This window comes from Mustela nivalis (assembly GCF_964662115.1).
Source record: "Mustela nivalis genome assembly, chromosome: 3".
In the NCBI taxonomy this organism is placed as follows: Eukaryota; Metazoa; Chordata; class Mammalia; order Carnivora; family Mustelidae; genus Mustela; species Mustela nivalis.
In genome coordinates this window covers 38,363,032-38,389,964 of record NC_139022.1, presented here as the reverse complement: position 1 = coordinate 38,389,964, position 26,933 = coordinate 38,363,032, and the positions used below count along the sequence as shown (strand labels likewise).

General features: G+C 40.2%; 1 protein-coding gene across 1 annotated transcript in view; it reads left to right on the top strand.

Moving 5' to 3' along the window:
• The window catches only part of DTWD2 (DTW domain containing 2), a 254,048-nt gene extending 238,056 nt beyond the window's left edge, over window positions 1-15,992 (top strand). The window contains exon 7 of the mRNA XM_082724141.1: window positions 15,970-15,992. Within this exon, the coding sequence (XP_082580267.1) occupies window positions 15,970-15,974 (5 nt within the window). The 3' untranslated portion in view covers window positions 15,975-15,992. The remainder of the gene's footprint in view (window positions 1-15,969) is intronic.
• Window positions 15,993-26,933: the final 10,941 nt, after the last annotated feature.

The window sequence follows — 26,933 nt, the reverse complement described above, 5'->3', positions numbered from 1 at the left end:
GTTATTCTGAAGACTGGTGGAGAATGGGGGCTTGTAAAGCAGGGAAGTGGAGCTCTCAGCACTTTGCTTTAGAAGGATCTTTGAATACTCTGTGTAGAGGGTATTATGGGGCTGGGGAGGGGGCTTGGAAGGCTAGACTGGAGGGGAAAACTAGAGAAGATGCTTCCATTTCTTGACAGGGCCACCAGCTGTGTAATTGGAGCTTTCCAGGCTGGTGGACACAGGCTGTTGAGCCAGGAGTGAGTGATGAGAGGGTACCAGATGCTGCTGTGTAAACCTGGACCCCTTCTGAGGGTGCCTCAGCAGGCAAGGGAGGAGCTGTTCACTGCCTCTTCTAACCTGGGTGCTAACTGAGGCGTGTCTCCTGTCCAGATTGGGGCTGGCATTTGCAGCCTCACCAGGAGCGAAGAGAAAAGAGCCAACTCCCTTGTAGGCTGATGGGAAGGAGCTGAGGCTCTACAGGACACCATCAGTCAGGATTTGCTCATTGCCTGGCTGAGTTGTCCAAGCAGGCCCATATGCCTCACAGTTCCTGTCCATGCCCTTGAATGACCTTGCCACTCTCAGCTTTTACTTTGTTGATTCATTTAGTACTTGAACTTTCCAGAGAATACACAATATCCTTCTTTATTGGAGTGGACATCCTGGTCATGCTTGCAAAGAGTTGCAGAGGCATGGACTAGGGACCTGTGAGATACCCTGAGATAGCAGACTTACAGAGGAAACCAGGCTTGGTTGCATGTCTCAGGTCCCTCCTGTGTCCTGAAGAAGAGCACAGGTGTGAGAACACTGATATTTGGCGGCTGTACCACATCCCATTCACACCACATGGAGAGCAGCAAGTCTGGTAAGGTGGGCTGGGGTTGGGAGATGAGGATTGGCAGTGTCTCTCCCCAAGAGCAATCAATGCTTGTATCTCTTTCCTATGCTTCTGGGCCTGAGGCATAACCATTGGGTATTAGTCCTTAAAGGGCCTGTGCAATACCCAAGGAAAGCCTGTGCTTTCCAAAGGGGCTCTGTGAATGTGTTATCTTGGATTGCATTTTGTCTGTCACCATTACATGTAACTGTGTGTTTAACTCCCTCAGTAGGCTGTAATTCCTTGAGAAAAGCAAATGCTTGTACCCCTCCTGGTTTTCCTGGAAGCAGTAAGCAGGGTGCCTTGCATTTAGGACATGCCCAATAAATGCCTCTTGGACTACCAGGGACTGTGCACCACAGGCTTAGGTTTGCTCACTCAAGTTTTAAGTGTCTAATAGGGGAGGGTGGTCCTGTAGTTAGGTATGCTACCATCATCAGTTATTTGCTTTAAATTACTAGATTCTAACCTTTGATGGCTTCTTAAGATTGATGAGATCCCAGACACAGAACAATTTCTGAGGGCCTCAAAGCACACAGCCATCGGCAAGGCCATGAAAAGCATGGTTACACGTGTTTACAATGGCCTTGGAGACCATTTACTACTGATGGTTAGTCGTCATATCACAGCATGTTCCCCACATACCAGGCCTCAGGGTCAGGCCCCTTGTTCAGGCTTTACATCTAGCATCTCTGCTAATCCTTGCCACAAACTGTGAGGATAATACTGCTCTTTTTAATATGCAGATACCTATGCCCAGTGAAGATTATAGCTTCTGTTCAAGCTTAAGTCATATTAAAGGTGGGGCTCAGATCTAGATCTGCTTGACTCCAAAGCTTTTCTCCTTTCATTATTAGCTTCACCAATAGTGTTAGTAGGATGGGGTCCTGGGTAGGTGGGCTAGCATTACTGGAAGCTTCACTGGCTCTGGAGGACCAAGGATAGGCATGTGTGTGGGAATTTGCTTCCTGGAAGATGCTAGAGCAAGTAGAAGACTACCACAAACTCCAGACCCTCTCTTCCTAGCCCTGGAATAATGGCATGTGGTCACCATAACTTCCTGGTATGCCCAGTTATGATCTAGAACAGAAGGAAGAGATGTAGTTGTGGCTGAGGGGCCATTTTGGGGCAGGACAGTAGAAAATAAGTGTGTGTGTGTGTGTGTGTGTGTGTGTGTGTGTGTGTGTGTGTGTTATAGAGATAGAAACAGCAACCTTAGAGTTTGGTGAGTCTGAGCAGGTACTACCTTGTCTGTACGAAAGAGTCGCACATTAGGGTGAGTAAACCACAGCCTATGGAGCAGAGAGGCTGTTTCCCCTACAGGGTTTACCCAGACTGAGGGGTTGAAGGGGAGAAGCGGCAGAGAAGGGGAATGTATAAAAATCAGGAAGTCTAGAAATAGTAAGGGATAAAGCAATCCAAGAGCCACTGATTGATTGTGTTGTTGAAATAATCTGTGTTTCAGCCTCTGAGCCCTTCTGACAGGTAGAATCATTCCTTCCTCTTTGGGCAATCAGTACAGGAAAAGACAATATTTTCAAATGTACTCAGTTTGGCAGAATTGTATGAACCCATAGTGTTATTACTATAATGTAGCAATCTTTGCTTTGCTTTTCCAATAACACTGGTATTTTCTTGTGAATAAAGGCAAGAAGTTGAGACACAATTTTCCCAAAATTCTGGGTTTTTTTTTTGAAAAGTAAAAGATGCTCTTCATTGTCACATTTAATGATTCTAGTAAAAGTTCCCCAACCCCCAAATTCCCTATTGACTATGTTTTAGAAGATAAGGGGAGAATTATAGAACTGAACACATAGCTTTGATTTGTCTGTTTATATTATTTTTTCTCAATGGGAGGGAGAGGGCATTTCTGTTTAAAAAGAATTTGGAAAACAAACCCCCAGTCTAATTAAAGGCAATTTCCTGGTGTTGTCAGACATCATTTCTTAGAAATCATTGCCATTGGCTGAAGAAATGGTTGAAATTCTCTTGCGAATATACCAGCAGCCCTGAATTAGCTATTTCTATCTGCATCAAGAGCAGGTCCTATTTCCTTTCATTGGGGTAGGCTTAATTCATCCAGGGAGGCTGCCAGTGGTCACTTGCAGTAATGGCTCTGACATGATCAAGGCCACCATGAAAGAGAAAAAAAGAAACAAAGAAGATATATTGCAATCATGCAGCAGAACAAATGATTATAGCCCTACCTGGCTTCACTACTATTCCCCCTAACAAGACAAATGTGGCAAGAATTGATCTGTTTACAGAGAGACAACTTTAGACTCTAATGACCCATTCTTGGCTCACCACGTACCCTAGACTCATTAGATCCATTTCAGCCTTCTTTCTCCTTTGTTGGAAAAGCTCTCAATAGCATTGCTGACTAAAACAACTCGAATTAGTGAGTTGGTTTTTGAGGTTCTGTTATTTGGTTGGTCTCTGCATCATTCATTTAATGGAGTTGAGTTAAAGAAAATTGCACGAGATCTAACCTCCCCAAAGACATAAACGTGAAACATACTTTGTGATTGCATTTTGGGTGCACTTTTCAAATGGGATTTCCTATCTAGAAGTCCTTTTCAGACTGAATAAAATCCATCATTCTGAACGGCTGCAGTTAGAGCAAGCAGATCTCATTTGAATCACCTCTTATAGGCAAATGTCCATCTGTAACTTGGGTTTGGAATCTTCACTTGGTTCTTTTCTGTAGAACCTGGTCATCGGCATACCTCAGACACAGGTTTTTAGGGGGAGAAAATCTGTGCTCCTGAGATGGGAACTATCTTGAAGTTTTGCTCTGAGAACACTATGGGTGCTTCTTAACCATTCTCTTACAACCACTGAAATGATTCTTAGCTCAGAAGTGGATATATAGGAATTGTATGAATGCAAGCTTCAGCTTTATGCTGCTTCAAGTTCAGTGGGAGCCTAGGGGCAAGAAGGCATCTGTGACATCAGCAAAATAAAACACTTCTTTTATTCAAAGGATACCATCAAGGATGTGAAAGGACACTCCACAGAAGGGGAGAAAGGCTTTGCAAATCATACCTCTGATAACCAGGCTTGTATCTAGAATACATACGGAATTATTACAATTTAATAATAAAAATGTAACCCAATTAAAAAATGGACAAAAGATCTGAATGGACATTTTTCCAAAGAAGATACACAAATGTCCAGTAAATCCAGGAAGTGTTCAACATCAGTAGCCATCAAGGAAATGCAAATGAAAATCAAGTGAGATAATGCTTGATACTCTCACTAAGACGACTTTAGTCAAAAAATAGTGTTGATGAAGAAGTAGAGAAATCAGAACCCTCATATATTGCGGGTAGATATCCAAAATAAAGCTTTGGAAAATAGTCTGGCAGGTCTTCAAATGGCAAAACAGAGAGATTAAAAAAAAAAAAAAACCAGTCAGTTGGAAATCTCGAAGGGAGAACAAGACAAACATTATATGTGAAATTCCAGTGTTCAAACTTATGATTTGACCAAGCATGGTTATCTCCCAGAATGGCGTGGCATGGTGCAGAGGAATTGTCTTTCAGTGCTTTCTGCTTTTGTAACCAAGGAGAAAATTTTGTAGGAAGTCTGGGAGCTAAATAATCCCAGGAATGGCCAAAGCACGTAGTGCCCAGACTGAGAACTGAAAAGGAAGGAAAAACAAACGGAGAGGAAGGACCCATTTCTGAGGTGCAAGAAGCCTTTGAATTTGGTGTTTTTGAGACACCCCATTCCAGAGCCTGGTGGTGACTTTTTGCAAGCCTGTTTGTCTGTCGATGCGAGATAAAGAATCAAAGCTCTGCCCACGGCTACTCTCCTTAAACCTACACCTTACTGGCGGTTTTTGTGTCACCTGCCTCTGTAGTGTGTTCGGGACAGAAATTGTTAAAAAGAAAATACAACAGCGAGTCTACGGGCCCAGACAACATTGGAAATCGTCCAGGCATCCTGAGGAGCATACACAAAAGCGATGTTGAAAGCAAGGCTTCATTTTGAAAGAAAACCCTTAAGGGAACACGTTTTCAGATTCTTTAAAAAGTCTTTGTTTGGCACATGAAAGTGAAATGACCAGAGGGAAGACTGAAGAAGTTAGACGGAGCTGAAGTCCAAACTTGAGGGCAGTTCCCTGTTTGCTGTTCTTCCTTATTGTCTTCCTCCTTGGATCAGCTCTCCTGTTTCCATGTATTACTTGAGTGATTGATGAGTGAGAGAAAAGAACCTCAGAAGCAAGTGGCACAAAATCCCTATCAGTGAATCAGATTTAAATAGCACCCAGGTGGCTGGCAAAGAAAAAAAAAAAAAAAGTCCAATAGCACAATCAGTCAGAAACCTGCTGTAGCTGAGAAGCACAGTTTATGCTGCGCATTAAGCAAAGGAGTAAGGATTATTGGAATTTTTGCCCTCCTACCCTCTCTCTTTATTCGGTACAAGTGTGTGTTTGAAGAGCTTAATTAAAAAATGTAAAAAGTACTGGGGGAGATGGAAACAGAAGTCCTTCAGAGCCAAAGCTCAAAGCTTCTTGCCGTATGCTTTCCTAATATGGCTTATCTATGCCGGTTGCTTGTAGGCATATTGTTTTATTAATTGGTGTTGGCTTTTCTGCATGCTAATCAGTGGATACAGGCAGATATTGATGTTAATTAGTGTTCGGTTAAAAACACAAAACAAAAACAAAAACCCTTCTCACAGGAGGCAGCCTTTGGAATGTGCATTTGTAGTTAAATTGGCCCACTTGGACTGACCTCTAATGACGTTAACAGACAATTTAGATTAGCATAATATCCTTTGTACCATAGATGTTTCTACAAAGGACTTTACACCAGAACTATAGAAAAGACAAGTGGCCTATAAATATTTTCCACGTGTGTTGAAATAGTTGTTTGCAGGTTGTGCTTTTAGTCTTTGGGGCGGACAGTAGGGGTGATTCCACTGTATCTCATTTAAGTGAGACACAGAGAAACAGGTGGACATCTGTACTCCGAGGTCATATTTTCGTACCCACCTTAGGCCTCTGGTACACCTACCACCTGCTGATGGGGAGTTATTTCTGGAGTGGGATCTAGAGAACTTGCATTCCAGACATTGGCACTTTGATCATGAACACATCCCTTATTATCTTTTGAACTCTGGTTTCCCTTTTTGAAGCAAGAAGATTGGACCAGCTGAACCCTTGCATCCTTTCCAGTCCTTAGGGTTCACTGTTCTATGATTCATATGCCACTGCCTCAGGACTACCATTCTTAGAACGAGTTAGGTCTAAAATGTAGATGAAGTAAAGCATATGGGTTAAGGACCTTAAGCTTACCTTTGTTTTCCTTAATAAAAAAGGAAAATAAGTTTGCACATGCACAGATATATAAATACCACATACACAACACATTAATAGTCTTCTTAATTAGTGATTGCAGATAAATTTTCACTGCATTTAGCCCATTGATTTGTGACTCATAAATTTCACCAGCATGCAAACCACTAGCTCACCAAACTCAACTACTATCAGTCCCTTTCTCAATTAACAACCAATTATTGTGGACCAATATGGGTTCACATTGTGCTAGGAACTCTAGGGCAGTTGAAGAAATTTAAAACAGTCCAATCAAGAACAATTCAGTGCTACATTTTTTGGTATTAATTGTATATATAATAGGGTTTCAAGAAAGAGGGAAAAATAGAAAATGGTCCTATTTTAGAGGAAGTACCATTGGGTTCACGGCTCATGAGTTGAACTCTAAACATTGAGGGGGTTATGGGCATTCTAGTAGGAGGATGGAAGACATAAACATGAGCAAATGAATGGAGATGGTACCAGTCATGTGCGCAAACTATGTTGCTATTGGACACCACTGTAAAGGTGCTTTGACTTGAGGGGGTGGCCAAGATGGACATGGTGTTTTGAAGCAATCCCCAGAGAGTGTGCAGAATGAATGTTCATGCCCCGAAATTACTTCCTCTACAGAACATTTCATATGCTCCCAGTTGGCATTAAAGGATCCACTACATGCTTTTTTATCATTTCTTTTTATTTTTATTTATTTTTAATTTATGTTTTGAATGATTGATTTTTAAAATTTAAATTCAAGTAATTAACATATACTGTATTATTAGTTTCAGAGATAGAGGTCATTGATTTAGCAGTCTTATATAATACTCTGCTCATACATCACTTGCCCTCCTTAATGTCTATCACCCAGTTACACCATTCTGCCTCCCCTCCAGGAACCCTCAGTTTGTTTCCCATGATTAAGAGACTCCTGATTTGTCTTGCTTGATGTTGTCTTTTCTTATTTTCCCTCTTTTTCCTTATGATCATTGTTTTGTTTCTTAAATTCCACATATGAATGAGATCATATGATAATTGTCTTTCTCTGATTGACTTATTTCAGTTACATAATACCCTGTAGTTCCATTTACTTCCTTGCAAATGGTAAGATTTCATTTTTTGGTTGGCTGAGTAATTTTCCATTGTATATTTTTATATCATCTTCTTTATCCATTCATCTGTTGATGGACATCTGGGCTCTTTCCCTAGTTTGGCTGTTGTGGATATTGCTGCTATGAATGTTGGGGTGCATGTGCTCCTTCAGATCACTACATTTGTATCTTGGGGGGTAAATAGCCAGTAGTGCAATTGCTGGGTCATAGGGTAGCTGTATTTTCAATTTTTTGAGGAATCTGCAAACTATTTTCCAAGTGGCTGCACCAGCTTGCATTACCCCCAACAGTGTAGGAGGGTTCACCTTTCTCTGCATCTTTGCCAACATACATCACTTCCTGACTTGTTAATTTTAGCCACTCTGACTAGTGTGTGGTGGTATCTCATTGCGGTTTTGATTTGTATTTCCCTTATGCTCAGTGAGTTGAGCATTTTTTCACAAGTCTATTGGCCATGGGTATGTCTTCTTTAGAGAAATATCTGTTCATGTCTTCTGCCCATTTCTTTTATTTTTAAATTTTTAAATTTTTTATAAATCCCACTTGGTCGTGGTGAATGATCCTTTTAATGTACTGTTGAATCCTTTTGGCTAGTATTTTGGTGAGAATTTTCTCATTTGTGTTCATCAAGGATATTGGTCTGTAGTTCTCTTTTTTGATGGGATCCTTGTCTGGTTTGGGGATCAAGGTGATGCTGGCCTCATCAAATGAGTTTGGAAGTTTTCCTTCCATTTCTATTTTTTGGGAAACAGTTTCAGGAGAATAGGAATTAGTACTTCTTTAAATGTTTGGTAGAATTCCCCCGGGAAGCCGTCTGGCCCTGCGCTTTTGTTTGTTTGGAGATTTTTAATGACTGTTTCAATCTCCTTACTGGTTATGGGTCTATTCAGGCTTTCTATTTCTTCTTGGTTCAGTTGTGGTAGTTTATATGTTTCTAGGAATGCATCCATTTCTTCCAGATTGTCAAATTTGTTGGCGTAGAGTTGTTCTTATAATTTTTGTATTTCTTTGGTGTTGGTTGTGATCTCTCCTCTTTCATTCATGATTTTATTTATTTGGGTCCTTTCTCTTTTCTTTTTGATAAGGCTGGCCAGGGGTTTATCAATTTTATTAATTCTTTCAAAGAACCAGCTCTTAGTTTCGTTGATTTGTTCTATTGTTTTTTTGGTTTCTATTTCATTGATTTCTGCTCTGATCTTTATGATTTCTCTTCTCCTGCTGGGTTTAGGATTTCTTTGTTGTTCTTTCTCCAGCTCCTTTTGGTGTAGGGTTAGGTTGTGTACCTGAGACCTTTCTTGTTTCTTGAGAAAGGCTTGTACTGCTATATATTTTCCTCTCAGGACTGCCTTTGTTGTGTCCCACAGATTTTGAACCGTTGTGTTTTCGTTATCATTTGTTTCCATGATTTTTTTCAATTCTTCTTTAATTTCCTGGTTGACCCATTCATTCTTTAGAAGGATGCTGTTTTCTCTACCATGTATTTGGGTTCTTTCCAAACTTCCTCTTGTGGTTGAGTTCTAGCTTCAGAGCATTGTGGTCTGAAAATATGCAGGGAATGATCCTAATCTTTTGATGCCAGTTGAGTCCTGATTTAGGACGGAGGATGTGATCTATTCTGGAGAATGTTCCACGTGCACCAGAGAAGAATGTGTATTCTGTTGCTTTGGGATGAAATGTTCTGAATATATCTGTGATGTCCATTTGGTCCAGTGTGTCATTTAAGGCCTTTATTTCCTTGTGGATCTTTTGCTTGGATGATCTGTCCATTTCAGTGAGGGAAGTGTTAAAGTCCCCTACTATTATTGTATTATTGTTGATGTGTTTCTTTGATTTTGTTATTAATTGGTTTATATAGTTGGCTGCTCCCATGTTGGGGGCATAGATATTTAAAATTGTTAGATCTTCTTGTTGGACAGACCCTTTGAGTATGATATAGTGTCCTTCCTCATCTCTTATTATAGTCTCTGGCTTAAAATCTAATTGATCTGATATAAGAATTGCCACTCCTGCTTTCTTCTGATGTCCATTAGCATGGTAAATTCTTTTCCACCCCCTCACTTTAAATATGGAGGTGTCTTCGGGCTTAAAATGTCTTTCTTGTAGGTAACATATAGATGGGTTTGGTTTTTTATCCATTCTTATACCCTGTGTCTTTTGATTGGGACATTTAGCCCATTAATATTCAGGGTAACTATTGAGAGATATGAATTTAGTGCCATTGTATTGCCTGTAAGGTGACTGTTACTGTATATTGTCTCTGTTCCTTTCTGATCTACCACTTGTAGGCTCTCTCTTTGCTTAGAGGATCCCTTTCAATATTTCCTGTAGAGCTGGTTTGGTGTTTGCAAATTCTTTCAGTGTTTGTTTGTCCTGGAAGCTATTAATCTCTCCTTCTATTTTCAACGATAGCCTAGCTGGATATAGTATTCTTGGCTGCATGTTTTTCTCATTTAGTGTGCTGAATATATCATGCCAGCTCTTTCTGGCTGCCAGGTCTCTGTGGATAAGTCTGCTGCCAATCTAATATTTTTACCATTGTATGTTACAGACTTCTTTTCCCGGGCTACTTTCAGGATTTTCTCTTTGTCACTGAGACTTGTAAATTTTACTATTAGGTGATGGGGTGTGGGCCTATTCTTGTTGATTTTGAGGGGCATTCTCTGAACCTCCTGAATTTTGATGCTTGTTCCCTTTGCCATATTGGGGAGATTCTCCCCAATAATTCTCTCCAGTATATCTTCTGCTCCCCTCTCTCTTTCTTCTTCTTCTGGAATCCCAATTATTCTAATGTTGTTTTGTCTTATGGTGTCACTTATCTCTCAAATTCTCCCCTCGTGGTCCAGTAGCTGTTTGTACCTCTTTTGCTCAGCTTCTTTATTCTCTGTCATTTGGTATTCTATATTGCTACTTCTTTCTTCTGCCTCATTTATCCCAGCAGTGAGAGCCTCCATTTTTGATTGCACCTCATTAATAGCTTTTTTGATTTCAACTTGGTTAGATTTTAGTTCTTTTATTTCTCCAGAAAGGGCTTTTATCTCTCCCTAGAGGGTTTCTCTAATATCTTCCATGCCTTTTTCGAGCCCGGCTAGCACCTTGAGAATTGTCATTCTGAACTCTAGATCTGACATATTATCAATGTCTGTATCGATTAGGTCCCTAGCCTTTGGTACTGCCTCTTGTTCTTTTTTTTTGTGGTGAATTTTTCTGCCTTGTCATTTTGTCCAGATAAGAGTATATGAAGGAGGAAGTAAAATACTAAAAGGGTGGCACCAACCCCAGGAAACTATACTTTAACCAAATCAGAAGAGATCCCAAATCGTGAGGGGGGAGAAAGGGGATAAAATAGGTTCAGAAAGAAAGAAAGAAAAAAAAAAAGAAAGAAGGAAAAGAAAAGAATAAAAATGAAAACAAATAAAGAAAAGTATAAAAAATAAATATATATATATATATTAGATAAACTAGTTAAAAAACGTTAAAAAAGAAAAGGGTAAAAGTTTAAAAAATTTTAGCAGCATAAGAAAAAAAAATGAAAAAGAAAAAAAATTAAATTAACTGCAAGACTAAAGAATCATAGGGAGAAAGCCATGAGTTCTGTGCTTTGCTTTCTCTTCCTCTGGAATTCTGCTGCTCTCCTTGGTATTGAAACTGCACTTCTTGGTAGGTGAACTTGTTCTTGGCTGGATTTCTTGTTGATCTTCTGGGGGAGGGGCCTGTTGTAGTGATTCTCAAGTGTCTTTGCCCCAGGTGGAATTGCACTGCCCTTACCAGGGGCTGGGCTGATTAATCTGCTCGGGTTTGCTTTCAGGAGCTTTCGTTCCCTGAGCGCTTTCCGTAGAGTTCTGGAGGACAGGAATACAAATGCCGGCTTCCTGGTCTCCGGCCCGGAGGAGCTGAGAGCCCAGGGCCCCACTCCTCAGTGTGCCCTCAGAAAACAGCGCCCAGTAACTCCCTTCTGACTGACCTCCGGCCGTGCTCCGAGTTCACTGAGCCTGCAACTGGTTCAAGGTACCCCCGAGCTGTGAGCTCACTTTCAGCTCTGTCTCTGTAGCCGGCTTCCCCGTTCTAATATCTGTAAGCTCTGCGACACTCAGACACCCCCAATCCTTCTGTGACCCTGTGGGACCTGAGGCCACGCTGACCCCGCGTGGGCTTCACCCCAGTTTAGCCTCTGGAGCAATGTCCCTCAGCGGAACAGACTTTTAAAAGTCCTGATTTTGTGCTCCGTTGCTCCGCTGCTTGCCAGGAGCCGGCCCTCTCCCCTGGAGTCTATCTTCCCGTTGCTTTGGATTCACTTCTCCGCCATTCCTACCTTTCAGAAAGTGGTTGTTTTTCTGTTTGTAGAATTGCTCTTTTTCTTCTCTTCAATCTGCCAATGGATTTGTAGGTGTTTGTAATCTTTAGATAAGCTATCTAGCTGTTCTCCTGCTAGCTGAAGTAGTCTCAGCCTGCTACTTCTCCGCCATCTTGACTCCTCCCCTCTTCTGCCCATTTCTTGATTGGATAATTTTCTTGATTGGATTATTTGGATGTTGAGTTTGAGAAGTTCTTTATAAATTTTGGATACTAGCCCTTTATCTGATATGTCATGTGCTAATATCTTCTCCTGTTCTATCATTTGTCTTTGGTTTTGTCGACTGTTTTCTTTGCTGTGCAAAAGCTTTTTATATTGAGGAACTCCCAGTTTATTTTTTATTTTGTTTCCCTTGCCTCTGGAGACATATCCAGCAAGTAGTTTCTGTGGTCAAGGTCACAGAGGTTGCTGCCTATGTTCTTCTCTATGATTTTGATGGATTCCTGCCTCACATTTTGAGTCTATTTTTGTGTATGGTGGAAGGTTCAGTTTCATTCTTCTGAATGTGGTTGTCTCATTTTCCCAATACCATTTGTTGAAGAGCCTTTCCTTTTTCCTTTGGATATTCTTTCCTGCTTTGTCAAAGATTAGTTGACCATAGAGTTGAAGGTCCATTTCTAGACCTTTCTCTATTGTGTTACACTGATCTATCTGTTTTTGTGCCAGTATCATACTGTCTGGATGATTACAGCTTTGTAATATAGCTTGAAGCCCAGAATTGTGATACCACAAGCTTTGATTTTCTTTTTCAACAGTCCTTTGGCTATTCAGTTTCTTTTATGTTCCATACAAATTTTAGGATCATTTGTTTCAGCTCTTTAAAAAAAAGTTGATGCTATTTTGATAAGGATGGCCTTGAACATATAGATTGTTCTAGGTGGCATTTTAACATTTTAAAATGTTCTAGACATTTTAACAATATTGGTTCTTCCAATCCATGAGCATGGAATATTTTTCCATTTCTTTGTGTCTTCCTTAGTTTCTTTTGTGAGTGTTGTATAGTTTTCTGAGTACAGATCCATTGCCTCTTTGGTTAAACTTATTCTTAGGTATCTTGTGTTTTTTGGCACAATTTTAAATGGGATCAACTCCTTAATTTCTCTTTCTTCTGTCTCATTGTCAGTATATAGAAATGAAACTGGTTTCTGTAATTTGATTATATATCCTGCCATTTTGCTGAATTCCTGTATGAGATCTAGCAATTTGGGGGTTGGAGTCTTTTGGGTTTTCCACATAGAGTATCATGTCATCTATGAAGAGTGAGAGTTTGACTTCTTTGCCAATTTGGATGCCTTTCATCTCTTTTTGTTGTCTGATTGCTGAGGCTAGGACTTGTAGTACTATGTTGAACAACAGTGGTGAGAGTGGGCATCCCCACCATGTACCTGAACTTAGGGAAAAAGCTCTCAGTTTTTCCCCATTGAGAATTATATTTGCTGTGGGTTTTTCGTAGATGGCTTTGATGATATTGAGGTAGGTACCCTTTATCCCTACCCTTTGAAGGGTTTTGCTCATGAAAGGATGCTGTACTTTGTCAAATGCTTTTTCTGCATCTGTTGAGAGATGGTTCTTGGCCTTTCTTTTAATAATGTAGTAGATCACATTGGTTGATTTGTGGATGTTGAACCAACCTTGAAGCACAGGAGTAAATCTCACTCGGTCATGGTGAATAATTTAACGTACTGTTGAATCCTATTGGCTAGTATCTTGGTGAGAATTTTTGCATCCATGTTCATCAGGGATATTGGCCTATAATTCTCCTTTTTGGAGGGTCTGTGTATGGTTTTGGGATCAAGGTAATGCTGGCCTCATAGAGAGTTTGGAAGTTTTCCTTCCATTTCTTATCTTTTCTTTCTTTCTTTTTTTTTTTTTTTTTTTTTTTTTTTTTTTTTTTGGAAACCGCTGAAGAAGACCAGGTATTAATTTTTCTTTAAATGTTTGGTAGAATTTCCCTTGGAAGTCATCTGGCCCTGGACTCTTGTTTTGTTGGAAGATTTTTTGATTACTGCTTCAATTTCCTTGGTGGTTATAGGTCTGTTCAGGTTTTCTATTTCTTCCTGTTTCAGTTTTGGTAGTTTGTAAGTTTCCAGGAATGTGTCCATTTCTTCTAGTTTGCCTAATTTGTTGGCATACAGTTGCTCATAACATGTTATAATTGTTTGTATGTCTTTGGTGTTAGTTGTGATCTCTCCTCTTTCATTCATGATTTTATTTATTTGGGTCTTCTCTCTCTCTCTCTCTCTCTCTCTCTCTCTCTCTTTTAAAATAAGTATGGCTAGTGCTTTATCAATCTTATTAATTCTTTCAAAGAACCAGCTCCTGGTTTCATTGATCATTCTACTGTTCTTTTGATTTCTATTTCATTGATTTCTGCTCTAATCTTTATTAATTATCTTCTCCTGCTGGATTTAGACTTTATTTGTTGTTCTTTCTCCAGCTTCTTTAGGTATAAGGTTTGGTTGTGTATATGAGACCTTTCTTGTTTCTTGAGAAAGCTTTGTATTGCTATATATTCCCCCCTGCCTTAGGAATACCTTTACTGTATCCAAAATCTTTGAACAGTTGTGTTTTCATTTTCATTTGTTTCTATGAATTTTTAAATTCTTATTTAATTTCCTCATTGACCCATTCATTCTTTAGTAGGATGCTCATTACCTCCATTGTATTTGAGTTCTTTCCAAATTTCCTCTTGTAATTGAGTTCAAGTTTCAAAGCATTGTGTTCTGAAAATATACGGGAATGGTCCCAATCTTTTGGCACCAGTTGAGACCTGATTTGTGACCTAACATGTGATCTATTTTGGAGAATGTTCCATGTTCATTTGAGAGGAAGGTGTATTCTGTTGCTGTAAGGTGAAATGCTCTGAATATATCTGTAAAGTCCATCTGGTCCAGTGTGTCATTCAAAGCCCTTGTCTCCTGGTTGAGCTTCTTCTTAGATGATCTGTCCATTGCAGTGGGGAGGATGTTAAAGTTTTCTACTATTATTGTATATTATCGATGTGTTTCTTTAATTTTGTTAATTAATTTGTTCATAAAATTGGCTTCTCCTGTATTAGGGGCATAAATATTGATAATTGTTAGATCTTCTTGTTTGGTAGACCCTTTAATTATGATATAGTGTCCTTCCTCATTTCTTATTACAGTCTTTGGTTTAAAATATAATTTGTCTGCATAAGAATTGCTATTCCATCTTTCTCTTGGTGTCCACTAGTATTATAAATGGTTTTCCACCCCCTCACTAGATCTGGAGGTGTTTTTGAGTCTAACATGAATCTCTAGCAGACATCATATTAATGGGTTTTTCTTTTTTATGCAATTGGATACCCTGTGTCTTTTGATTGGGGCATTTAGCCCATTTACATTCAGAGTAATTATTGAAAGATATGAAATTAGTGCCATTATATTACTTGTAAAGTTGCTGTTCCTATACATAGTCTCTTTTCCTTTCTGGTCTTTGATATTTTTGGTCTCTCTTTCTGCTCAGTGGGTCCCCTTTAATATTTCTTGCAAGACTGGTTTAGTGATCACAAATTCTTATTGTTTCTCTTTGCCATGGAAGCTTTTTATCTCTCCCTCTATTTTGAATGACATCCTTGCTGGTTAAAGTATTCTTGGCTGCACAGTTTTCTCATTTAGCACCCTGAATTATAATGACAGTCCTTTCTGACCTGCCAAGTCTCTGTGGGTAGGTCTGCTGCCAGTCTATTGTTTCCACCTTTGCAGGTTATGGACCTTTTGTCCTGAACGGCTTTTAGGATTTTCTTTGTCTTTGACATTTGCAATTTTCATTATTATATGTCGGGATGTTTACCTATTTTTATTGATTTTGAAGGGCATTCTTTGTGCTTTCTGGACTTGAATGCCTAGTTCCTTCCCCATATTAGGGAAATTTTCTGCTACAATTTACCCCCAACTCACCTTCTGCCTGCCCTCCTCCTCTTCATTGGTGATGCCAATTATTCTAATATTGGATCACTTTATGATATCACTTATCTCTCAAATTCTCATCATCCAGTACTTGTTTATCTGTCTTTTTCTTCAACATTTTGTCTTCTCACTAATTCTCTCTTGTGCCACACTTAAACTAACAGAGCCTCCATTTTTTATTGTATTTTATTAATATCCTTTTTTTATTTTAACTTGGTTAGATTTTAGTTCTTTTGTTTCTCCAGAAAGTGATTCTCTGGTATCTCTAATGCTTTTTTCAAGTCCAGTATCTATCTTTATAATCGTTATTCAGAACTCTAGTTCTTACATTTTACTTGTATCCATACTGATTAGGTCCCTGGAAGTCAGTACTGCCTCTTGTTCTCTTTTTTCAGGATGAGAGTTTCCATCTTGTCATTCTGCCCAGAGAAAAATACATGAATGAGAGAACAAAATACTTAAATGGCAACGACCCCAGAGAAATCTACACTAAACAAATCAGAAGAGCCCTGAATACCACCCTCCCCTCCAAAAGAGAATACAATTAGATGAGTGAACAGAACACAGCAGTACACTGGATTCTGTATGTATTTTGGTCTGCTTCTTAGAAAACTAGATCCCAAAATTGTAAAGAAATGGAAACTTATATATGTACAAAAATAAAATTAAATATAATGAAAGGGTAGACTATAACTATAAAAATGAAAATTAATGGGGCGCCTGGGTGGCTCAGTGGGTTAAAGCCTCTGCCTTTGGCTCAGGTCATGATCCCAGGGTCCTGGGATCGAGCCCCACATCGGGCTCTTTGCTCAGCAGGGAGTGTGCTTCCTCCTTTCTCTCTGCCTGCTTCTCTGCCTACTTGTGATCTCTGTTTGTCAAATAAATAAATAAAATCTTTTAAAAAAATGAAAATTAAAAAAGTCTTAAGAAAAAGAGTTGTTAAAATAAGAAATTGGTTGAAAATGAATGATAAAAAAATTAAAATTGAAAGACTGAAGATTCATGTAAAAAAAAAACCCTCATGAATTCTATGTGCTGTATTCCTGTAGCTCTGAAGTTTTGCTGTTCTCGTTGATCAGTAAACTTGGTCTTGGCTGGATGTACTTGCTGATCATCTCGGGGGAGGAACCTATTGCTTTGATTCTCAAGTGTCTTTGCCCCAGGCGGAATTGCTCTGCTTTTGCCAAAGGGTCAGGCTAAGTAGTCTGCTTCAAATAGCTCTATGTGGCTTTTGTTCCCTGAAGTCTTTCTGTGCCACTTTAGGGAATGAGAATGAAAATGTCAGCCTCCCAATCTTCAGTCTGGAGCCAAGAGCTTGGGGACCTACTCCTCAGTACTCCCCCAGTGAAAAGCAATCAATCACTCCTGGCTCTGTGGTCTCCATCTGCACTCTTTGTTCACTCAGCCTGTGACTGAATATTTCTATCTCAGCCATGTGACCCCTATTTGAGTCTCCAAACCCTGCAGAGTCCCGTGGCATGCTCCCGTGCCACTCCTCCCAGGAGAGTTGGGAAAGTCTATCTGGTTCTGTTGCTTGCTGGGCCCCTGCTTGGAGAGTGGTCACCCAATCATGCTGCAGTTCTCATTTTATGGCAACACCAGGCTGAAAGCCCACTCCTGGGCTTGCTGATTCCAGCCAGCTTCCCTGCTGTGATGCCTGGGAACTCTGCTGCATGCAGACAACCCTACTCTTCCTGTGACCCGAGGGATGCTGAGACAACACTGTCCCATCTAGGATTCTGCACCACTTTACCACCTGAGCACCTTTCAGGCAGGGTCCTCCATCATGGGAGCAGACCTTTAAAAGTTCTGATGTTGCTCTCAGCTGCTATATCATTTTCAGGTAGCATGCTGATAAGAGGCTCCCTCTTCCCCTGCAGTTTAACCTCCCATATAGCACCTCAGATTCACTTTTCCACAACTCCTACTTTGAAGAAAGTGGTCACTTTTCTATTTGTAGAGTTGCAGCTCTTCTTTTCTTAGATCTCTGGTTGAGTTTGCAAGTATTCAGAATGATTTAATACCTATCTAGATGAATCCTGGGATCAGACAAAACTAAGGTCTCCTACTCTTCCACCATCTTAGACTTCTCTTCTTTTTCCATTTTGAATTTTTGGGCTGCAATTAAGATGATGCTTGCTAAGGAAACCTAAACTATCTAAGACCTACCTTATTCCAGACAATACCCTTTTCGGGTCTTTAAAGGAGATATAATGCACAGAGTGGTCTTTTAAAAATGGAAGGCATGTGATATCACTTCTGTGCTTAAAATCTCTTAATGGACTTCAGTGCCACTCTGAAATGTGAAAAACTTAACCAATACTTTAATCTGTATGACAAGAAAAAGCTGGACATACTGAAAATCAATGACATTTTTGGACCCATGACAGAACTGAGGTCTTTGGGCAACCCCCTGTATGAAATCTGAAGAAAAAGATACATCCAGGGAGTCATGATCAAGATCTATTTCCCTCAAGCAAAAGCTACTGAAGCCATAGACTAGAAGGAAGACTTGAGTGATAATTTTGATGAATTGTTACAGGTTGAGTCTGGACTGTTTGAGAGTGAGAAACACCTGGGGGATGACACTTTATGGGCTTTACCACCAGGAACCCCATCAGGTTCTCATAGTCAAGATTTGCGAATGATCTCTATATGAATCTGATAGACAAGGGAAGCCTAATTGTTATTAATTTGCCTGGAGTCCTTTCTGTAACTAGAGGACACTCTGCAGGGGAATGGCTTACCATGTCCCTACTCGGGTCAGGTCATTCCTTGCCCCTCAGCTTCCTCTAGCCCATCTCACCTAAGGATGAAATGGTGGTAGTGGTGGACATAGGTGACAGGGCCAGGAAGAGAGGGAAGCTATGTCTCTGGAGAAACACTGTGAAGATCACAGCCCCAAGACAGACCAAGAAGAAGACTTGTAAGTTTTAATTAGAGGATTATGAAACACTGCCCCTTTCTACACTTTACCACCACATCAGTAGAGACCCAGTATAACAGTTGGTCATAGTTGAAAGAGCTTGAAGACACAGATTTTTTATGAGGAGGAAAATACTCAGGGAAGCAAACCTCAGGGGTAGATTGGGGGAGACATAAATAGGGACACTGGCAGACTTTGAAGCTCAGGCACCTATAGCTATAGCAAATGTTAAATATAGCCCAACTCCTAGAAGATTGACATACTCATGTGAAGACCATGTACCTCAGCTCTATTACCTGATACATGAGAAACTTTCAACAGACCATTATAAGGTATGACAAAAGGCAATAGAAAAACAGTCTAAAGGGACAAAGCAATCCTCAGAACCAAATGCAGATATGACACACAGTACTGGAATTACCAAATGAGGAATTTGAAATAACTGATTGTTATATTAGGTAGTCTAATGGGAAAAGCAGACAATGTGCAAAAACAGGCAAGTACTGTAAACATAGGGATGGAAAATCTAAGAAAGTGTCAAGAGGAAATACTGGAAATCAAAACAGAAATGAAAAGTGTCTTTGATGAGCTTACCCATAGACTCAACATGGCCACAGAAGGAATCAGTGAGCTTAAAGATAGGACAATAGAAACTTTCCAAACTGAAATGCAAAGAGAAAAGTGAAAAATCAGAATAGAATATCCAAGAACTGTGGGACAACTTCAAAAGGTGCAATATGAGTAACTAGAATAAAAGAAGGAGAAAAAAGAAAGGAACAAAAGAAATATTTGAAACAATATGGTTGTAAGCTTCCCAAATTAATGATGGATATCAAATCAGCGACCCAGGAATCTCAGAGAACACTAAGCAGGATAAATACCAAAAACAAAACTAAAAACATACAACCACCCCCAAAATAAGCACATTATATTAAAATTAAGGAAAACCCAAACAAAGTGAAAATTTTTAACTGGAGTTAAAAAACAAGAACAAATAAAAAGTACACTTGTCATGATGAAGACTGAGTAATGTATAGAATTGTTATATTATATACCTGAAACTAAGATAACACTGTATATTATTTTTTAAAATGATTTTATTTAGTTATTTGAGAGAGAGAGGGAGAGCACAAAGGGAGAGTGAGAGGAAGCAGCAGACTCCCTACTGAGCAGAGAGCCTGATGCAGGACTCAAGCCCAAGACTGTGAGATCATGACCTGAGCTGAAGGCAGATGCTTAACCAACTGAGCCACCCAGGTGCCCGAATACTGTATGTTAGTTAACTATACTGGAATTAAAATAGAAAATTAAGAACAAAACAAAAACAAAAAAGACACTACCCCCTCCAAAAAAAAAACCCTTTACCTAGAGGAACAAGGATTAAAAAACATGAAAAGAATAAAACATAGTAAAATATTTTAAGTGTTGAGAGAAATATTCCTACCAACCCAGAATTCTATAGCTAGCCAAATTATCCTTCAAATTTGAAAGAAGAAATAGATTTTCTCAAACATTCAAAAGATGAGGGAACTCATTGCTGGCAGACCTGCCCTACAAAAAAATGCTGAAAGATGTTCTTCAGGGTGAAGAAAAATGATCTAGGTCAGAAACTTGGGTCTACATAAAGAAAGGAAATATATTATAGAAGGAATAAATGAAGGTAAAGTAAAATGTTTTCTTTAAAAGATAATGGTTTTGGGGGCACCTGGGTGGCTCAGTTGGTTAAGCCACTGCTTTCAGCTCAGATCATGATCCTGGAGTCCTAGGATTGAGTCCCGCATCAGGCTCCCAGCTCTTCAGGGAGTCTGCTTCTCCCTCTGACCTTCTCCCCTCTCATGCTCTCTCTTGTTCTCTCAAATAAGTAAATAAAATCTTAAAAAAAAAGACAATTGTTTTTTGGAAGTGGTGATAATAATCATTGGGTGATTATAACATGGGTAAGTGATATGAAGTCAGCTGTGTCACAGGAATAGAATGGAGAAAGTGGGAATTTTCAGTTCTACAGTATCTGCACCACATGTAAAGTAGTATGTGGTTATGTGAAGGTGGACTTAGTTAAAAATGCATGTTGCAAACTCTGTGGCAATCAGTAAAATATTTACAAAAGGAGAGTAATTGATACACTAAGAGAGGACATAAAAGGAAATCATGTGGAAACTCTACATTAAAACCAGAGGAGGCCACAGAAAAAGAGAAGGGGGGGCAGCACATAAGGAATAAATTCATTGAATAGAAAATAGTTGTAAACATGGTAGATGTTAACCTGACTTTATCAGTAGTCACTTTCAATGTGAATGGTCAACATATACCAATTAAAAGACAGACAAAGTGGAGTGGGGGGGGGGAGCCTAATAGTCTCAACTCTGTTGCCTACAAGTAAACCATTTTATTTATTTTTATTTATCTATTTTTAGTTTGAGTACTGTTGACACACAATGTTACATGAGTTTCAGGGGTACGACATAGTGATTTGACTAGTCTACGCGTTATGCCGTGCTCACTGCACATATAGCCACTGTCTGTCCCATTACATTGCAATTATAGTATCATTGACTGTATCCTTATGCTCTGCTTTTTATTTTCATGATTTTCTTATTCCATAACTCGAGGCTTATAATCTCACTCTGCCTTTCACCCATTTTGCCCACTCCCCCATCCCACTCTCCTCTGCAAAGACACCAATCAGTTAAAACGTTCCAATGGCTTTCCATGGCACTGAGAATAAAATCAATATTCCTTATTAAGGACTGCAAGGCTCCATGGTCTGGCCTCTGTTACTTCTCTGGCTCCATTCCTTACTGTTCTTCTCCTTGCTTGAACAATTTGCTCCCAAATGGAATTTTCCACATGTTCTTCCCCCGCCTTGACCTTTGTATATGCTGCTTCCTTTGACTGCAGTGGTCTTTTCCTCAGATGTCTCATTCCTTTGCGGCCTTTATAGGTCATTTTCCAAATGATACTTCATCAGAAAGCCTTCCATGCTTCTGTATTCATTTTCCCTGCACCAGTCCCTCCATGTATTTTCCCCACTGCATTTTTACCCCTTAGCTGCAAACCATCTGATTTTCTTACGTTTTACTTTTTGTTTGTTTGTTTCCAAACTGTCTTTATCTACCAGAAAAAAACTCCTATCAGGTAGATGTTTAAAAAACAAATTGTTAATACTGTATCTTCAGGGCTTAGAATTGTGCTTGGTACAGAGTAGGTCTTGATAAATATGTATTGCATTTTTGAAGGAAAAAAATGGATATATTGTCCAATGCCATGTCCTTGGTGCCTACAACTGTGCCTAGAAGAATGGGAGCTGAATGAGTGAAGGTAACACCTTATTATTAGCTGAGTTTTGGACTCAAACTCAAGTATAAATTCCAGGGAGCTAGGCTAATTCATGTTGGGAGGGGGGTCTTTTTTTGGGCAGGTTGGGCCTCAGAAGGGCTCTGATCAAATAGACCATAAGGCCTGCTCTATCTTTCCCCCAACTTGCTCTACCATTGGTGTGCTGGAACCAGTTTGTATCAGATCTGGAGAGATCATTGTTTAATTCTTAAGAATTATACATGCTAATTATTAAGTTTGAACTTGGCCATGATGGGAGTATTTATAGCACAGTATTTAAACTCCCCATCCTCTCATGGGCTTGAAGAGCTAGTCTTCTACTAGCATATCAGTGGGGTACAGGAGGGAGATGCGAAGAGATTTTTTTTCCCCCTTGGTGGTTTTCAAATGGGAAGATACATTTTTTTTGTAGTTTTTTTAAAATTTATTTTTTATTTATTTTCAGCATAACAGCATTCATTATTTTTTCACCACACCCAGTGCTCCATGCAATCCGTGCCCTCTGTAATACCCACCACCTGGTACCCCAACCTCCCACCCCCCCACCACTTCAAACCCCTCAGATTGTTTTTCAGAGTCCATAGCCTCTCATGGTTCACCTCCCCTTCCAATTTCCCCCAACTCCCTTCTCCTCTCTAATTCCCCATGTCCTCCATGCTATTTGTTATGCATTTTGACTTACCTGGGGAACTCAAACTGCATACACTTGCACTTAAATCTCTAAATACCTGGGTTCCATTCCATTTATCTACAGGTAAATGTAGTGGTGTATTCATTGCCTATTGCTGCTGTCACGAGTTACCATAAACTTAATGGCTTAAAACAAAAATGTATTCTTCTATAGTTGTGAAGGTCAGAAGTCTAAAATTAAGGTGTCCACAGAGCTGGAAGTCTTAGGTGAAATTAGGTGTGTTTTTCTTGTTTTTGTGTGTATTTTCAGCTTTGACAAGCCATCTACGTTCCTTGGCTCATGACCCTTCCTTGCTTCAATCCATGCTCTTCCTTGTATTATCCCATCTCTTACTACTGATACTGAAAGTTCTGGCTACCTCTTATAAAGACCTCTTGTGATTACATCAAGTTCACCCGGGTGTCCAGATAATCTCCTCATCTCAAGATCCTCAATGTAATCATATTTGCAAAGTCCCTTTACCAGGTGAGGTAACTTATTCACAGGTTGGGGGAACGAGGACGTGGTCATCTTGGGACAATTATTCAACCTACCGTAAGAAGTTTTTCAATCTTGGCCAAACATTAGAGTCACATGGGGAGGGGCTTAAAAATTCTTATGCCCCGGTAGCATCCCAGAACAATTAAATCAGAAGTTTCTGGGCTGGGACCCTGGCATCTGAAATTAAAAACTCTTCATCGTGATTCCAATATACACGTAGTGAAGGCTATAGAACGCTGGGTTAGCAGTGCCAGGATGGAATCCAAGATACATATTTAAGGACACCCTCAAAGGTGAAAACTGAAGAATACTCTGATTTAGAACTTCTGCCTTTAAAACTGAGAGGACTTGTTAATTTATATTCTGTTGGGAGACTGGGAGCTCCTTAGCTTTAGGGCTGTGTTCTGCTCATCTTCGTCCCCACAGGGCAATGTGTGATAACTATTTGTTTAATGCAGGAAAATACTTTTTAAAAAAGTAGTCTTGCTTGAGCAATGCTTTGCCTCAACACTGTCTTCCACAGATGCATGTGATCTCTCTACTGTCCATGAAACTATGCAAATTTATTAGGCATGCCAAGATGGGGTAGAGGACAGCTCGGTCATTTCAGTGGGAAAGGACCATTGCCTTATCTTCATCTCACTTGCCTGGCGGGTAACTCATTTTCTTCATGCATTTCCCCCTCTACTGTGGACCCCTCAGTGTCTGTCTTCTCCTAGCGCATCCTATGAGACATATAGTCTATTCATCTGGAGCAAAGTTCTTACATATTCCCCAGAAATATGTTAGAAGTTTAAAAAGCTACACCCTCATCCAGAAGAGGAAAGGCAAAGATTTTTTTTTTTTATTGACCTGTGGCAACCACATTTTTAAAGGTCTGGAAACTACCACTGTACAGATGTGTATTGCCAGGTTTTAAAGGAATATGATTCTACTTTGAGTGGGAGACACCAAGTGCATCAGCAAGCAGAGAAAGCCAGGTGATATTCCAGAGGGGTCAGCAAACCCCTGTGCTCACCCTTACCCACACTGCTCTGGCCATATTGGCCAGTCACTGCTCGCTTAATATTCCAGATAAGGCCAAGTGCCCTCCTGCCCTAGAGCCTTTGACTGAGCTGGCTATCTTTTCCTCTCAAATGCTCTTTCCTACGATACCTGCTTAGCTAACTCCCTTGCCAAGTTCAAGTCCTCCTCCACGAGGTTACCTTCACCATACTCCTGTTTGCCTTGCACTGGTCTACTTTTCTCTTTTTTCTAAGTTACTAACCACAGACTAGTAATATATTTTTTTTAATTTTATTTATTTGACAGAGAGAGAGAGAGCAGGAGCAGGGGAGAGGCAGAAGGAGAGGAAGACTCCTGACTGAGCAAGGAGCCTGACATGGAGCTTGATCCCAGGATCCTGTGATCATGACCCAAGGTGAAGGCAGATGCTTAACTGACTGAGCCACCCAGGTGCCCCAATCTAGTACCATTCAAACAGGGTGATTGTTTTTAAGTTTCTTTGTCTCCACTTTCTAGAATGGAAGCTCTGCAAAAACAGGGATCTTGGTCTGCTTTGTTCACTCATGCACATCCAGCCCTTGAACTCTTCCTGGCACATACTTGGTGCTCAGTAAATACTTGTTGAATGAATGAGTGCATGAATGAGAGAAAAGGATTCCAACAGCAAACAGAGAAACTAGAGAAACACAGAGCGTGATATGGAGGAAACACCATGCAATGTCCAGGATCTGTGGAAAGAAAGAATGCTTAACGTCGAGGTCAGAATGAGAAGAGATACTGAGAACTCAGCTATGAGGAAGGAGGTTGGGATGTCAGTGTGGTTTTGATTAAGGTTGAGAGGCAGGAATTATGGCCCAATGGAAGAGACTTATTACTCCTGAGGAATCCAGAAAAAGGCTAAAGATGGTAATTGAACTTGGGAATTGAAGTGGGGGGGAGTATATAGGTACTAATCATTTATAAGCTAAAAGTTCAGGGCTTTGGAAAGAGGGTAGAGAAGACAAAAGGGCATTTAAGGAGAATGCTGACAAGCAGTGCCTGGAAAGAATTGTGTTTAATATATTTATACCTGAGCTGTCACCAAAAATGGTAATGGTGCGATTGAGTGCTTTAATTAAATCTGAGCTGTGCTGACCATACCATGTGAGTTTAAGTACCGTGGTGCTTCGGTGGGATGTGATCTGCGTGAAATTCCCTCACTCGGGCGGCCCAGCAGACTTGTGTGTACTCGACTCCTCTGAATAATCAGTGGTTGTGGCAGGATGATGGTACAGGAGGCAGTCTAGCTGGTATCACTCTAGGGATATTGGAAACAGGGGAGCAGGCCAAAGCCAAGGGTAGGTGGTGGTACAGGTACACACATACACAAACACACACAAATGCAGGCATGCACGCACCTTTCCGTAATAGCTAATCATGACCAGTAGCAAGCATATTTTATACTATTCCTGTTTTCCCCCTGGTCCTTAGGAGAGTGGTAAGTAAGCCCTTGAAATTGATAACATTGGTATTTGGGGATGGCTGGGGATACACAGAGACTTTTTTTTTCCCCCTTTGTAAAGAGCTCAAGGAGGGTGGGATTGGAAAGTTGGCTGCTGTAGTTCCCTACCTGACCCTGCCTTGTTCTGGAAACTAGAAGGCAAACCCACCCTAGGACCATTGGGGAATACCACCTGTGTGATCTTGCAAACTTGCTGAGACATCTGTGCTGTATGTCTGACCCAGGGAAGGAATGTCTTTAAAACCTGACTGCCATGACTGGGTCCTAAGGAAACACGCGCAGCACTTGTCTGTTTTTCTTTCCTAGTTTGGACCGATCAGGTATTTCGGGTCAGCCCAGCAATGCCACTCCTGCCACAGGCTCAGGGATCTGGAAGGGGTGGAAGGTGAGTGGACTCGAGGGTAAAGGTGGAAAAGCCATGGCATATAGTTCCAGCTTTCTCCTTCAGTTTATTCTTTTGATGATTCCTTCTGAAATGGCTCTTACAAAAAAGCATGCGGCTGCTGACCCTACCATGCCAAGTCTTTTGAAGTTACAACACCCCCTTTCTCCTTGATCTCTGAATCTCACTGATGAGCTTTTATCCTTGGCAACGTCCCAATCTTGTTTGGCTTTGATTGCTGACATAATGGATATGTTGTTATTTTCTGTAAACTTTACAAGTAGGTCTTAAATAACCTAATTAGCATGGAGGTTAATTAATGGGGAGGAAATTGGCCTCATGATAAAAAGGACGGTAGGTATACAATGTCATTATGCATCGAAGGCTGGAAACTGAAAGAGGGAAATACAGAATGTTGGTTTTTAGGATTAATAATACTAGGTTCTGTTTATGTACTTACAGAGAAGTGGAATACTTACCCTGATGTGAAGAACATTCTGGAAAGAGCCAAAATGCTCTTCATTAGAAAGATGCTATGGGAAGCTTTTCTCTTCCAAGTTATTTACTCTTTAGTACTTTGGGGAGATAGAATTTTAAAAGCTGGAAGACAGAACATCATGCTCTCCCTGACCCCAGGGCATATACAAAGGGATAAAAAGAGACCAACCTAGATAGTATCAGTGGATTAAACGCCAAGCACATTAGCCCTCGGAGTAAGCATAGTACTAAAAAAAACAGCAGAGAAACGTTTGCTTTGTTGAAACAAAAGTACGTGGACCTTAATTGAATAATGTCAGTCAGGACTCAGTTGCCAAATACAAGTCCCTTACTGTATTTTTTTTTTTTTTAGCTCTCTAAATAATAATTTGGACATAAAAATGACTCAGGATTCTGGATGTCATACTGGTAATTCCAAGCAACACACATAGACCCGCATATACAGAACACTGATTGGTTTGTGACTTCCTTCTTGCCCTGACAGGGAACCAAAAGGGCCCATGTTCTCCCATCCTGTATCCCGCCGGGCCACTGTTGTAG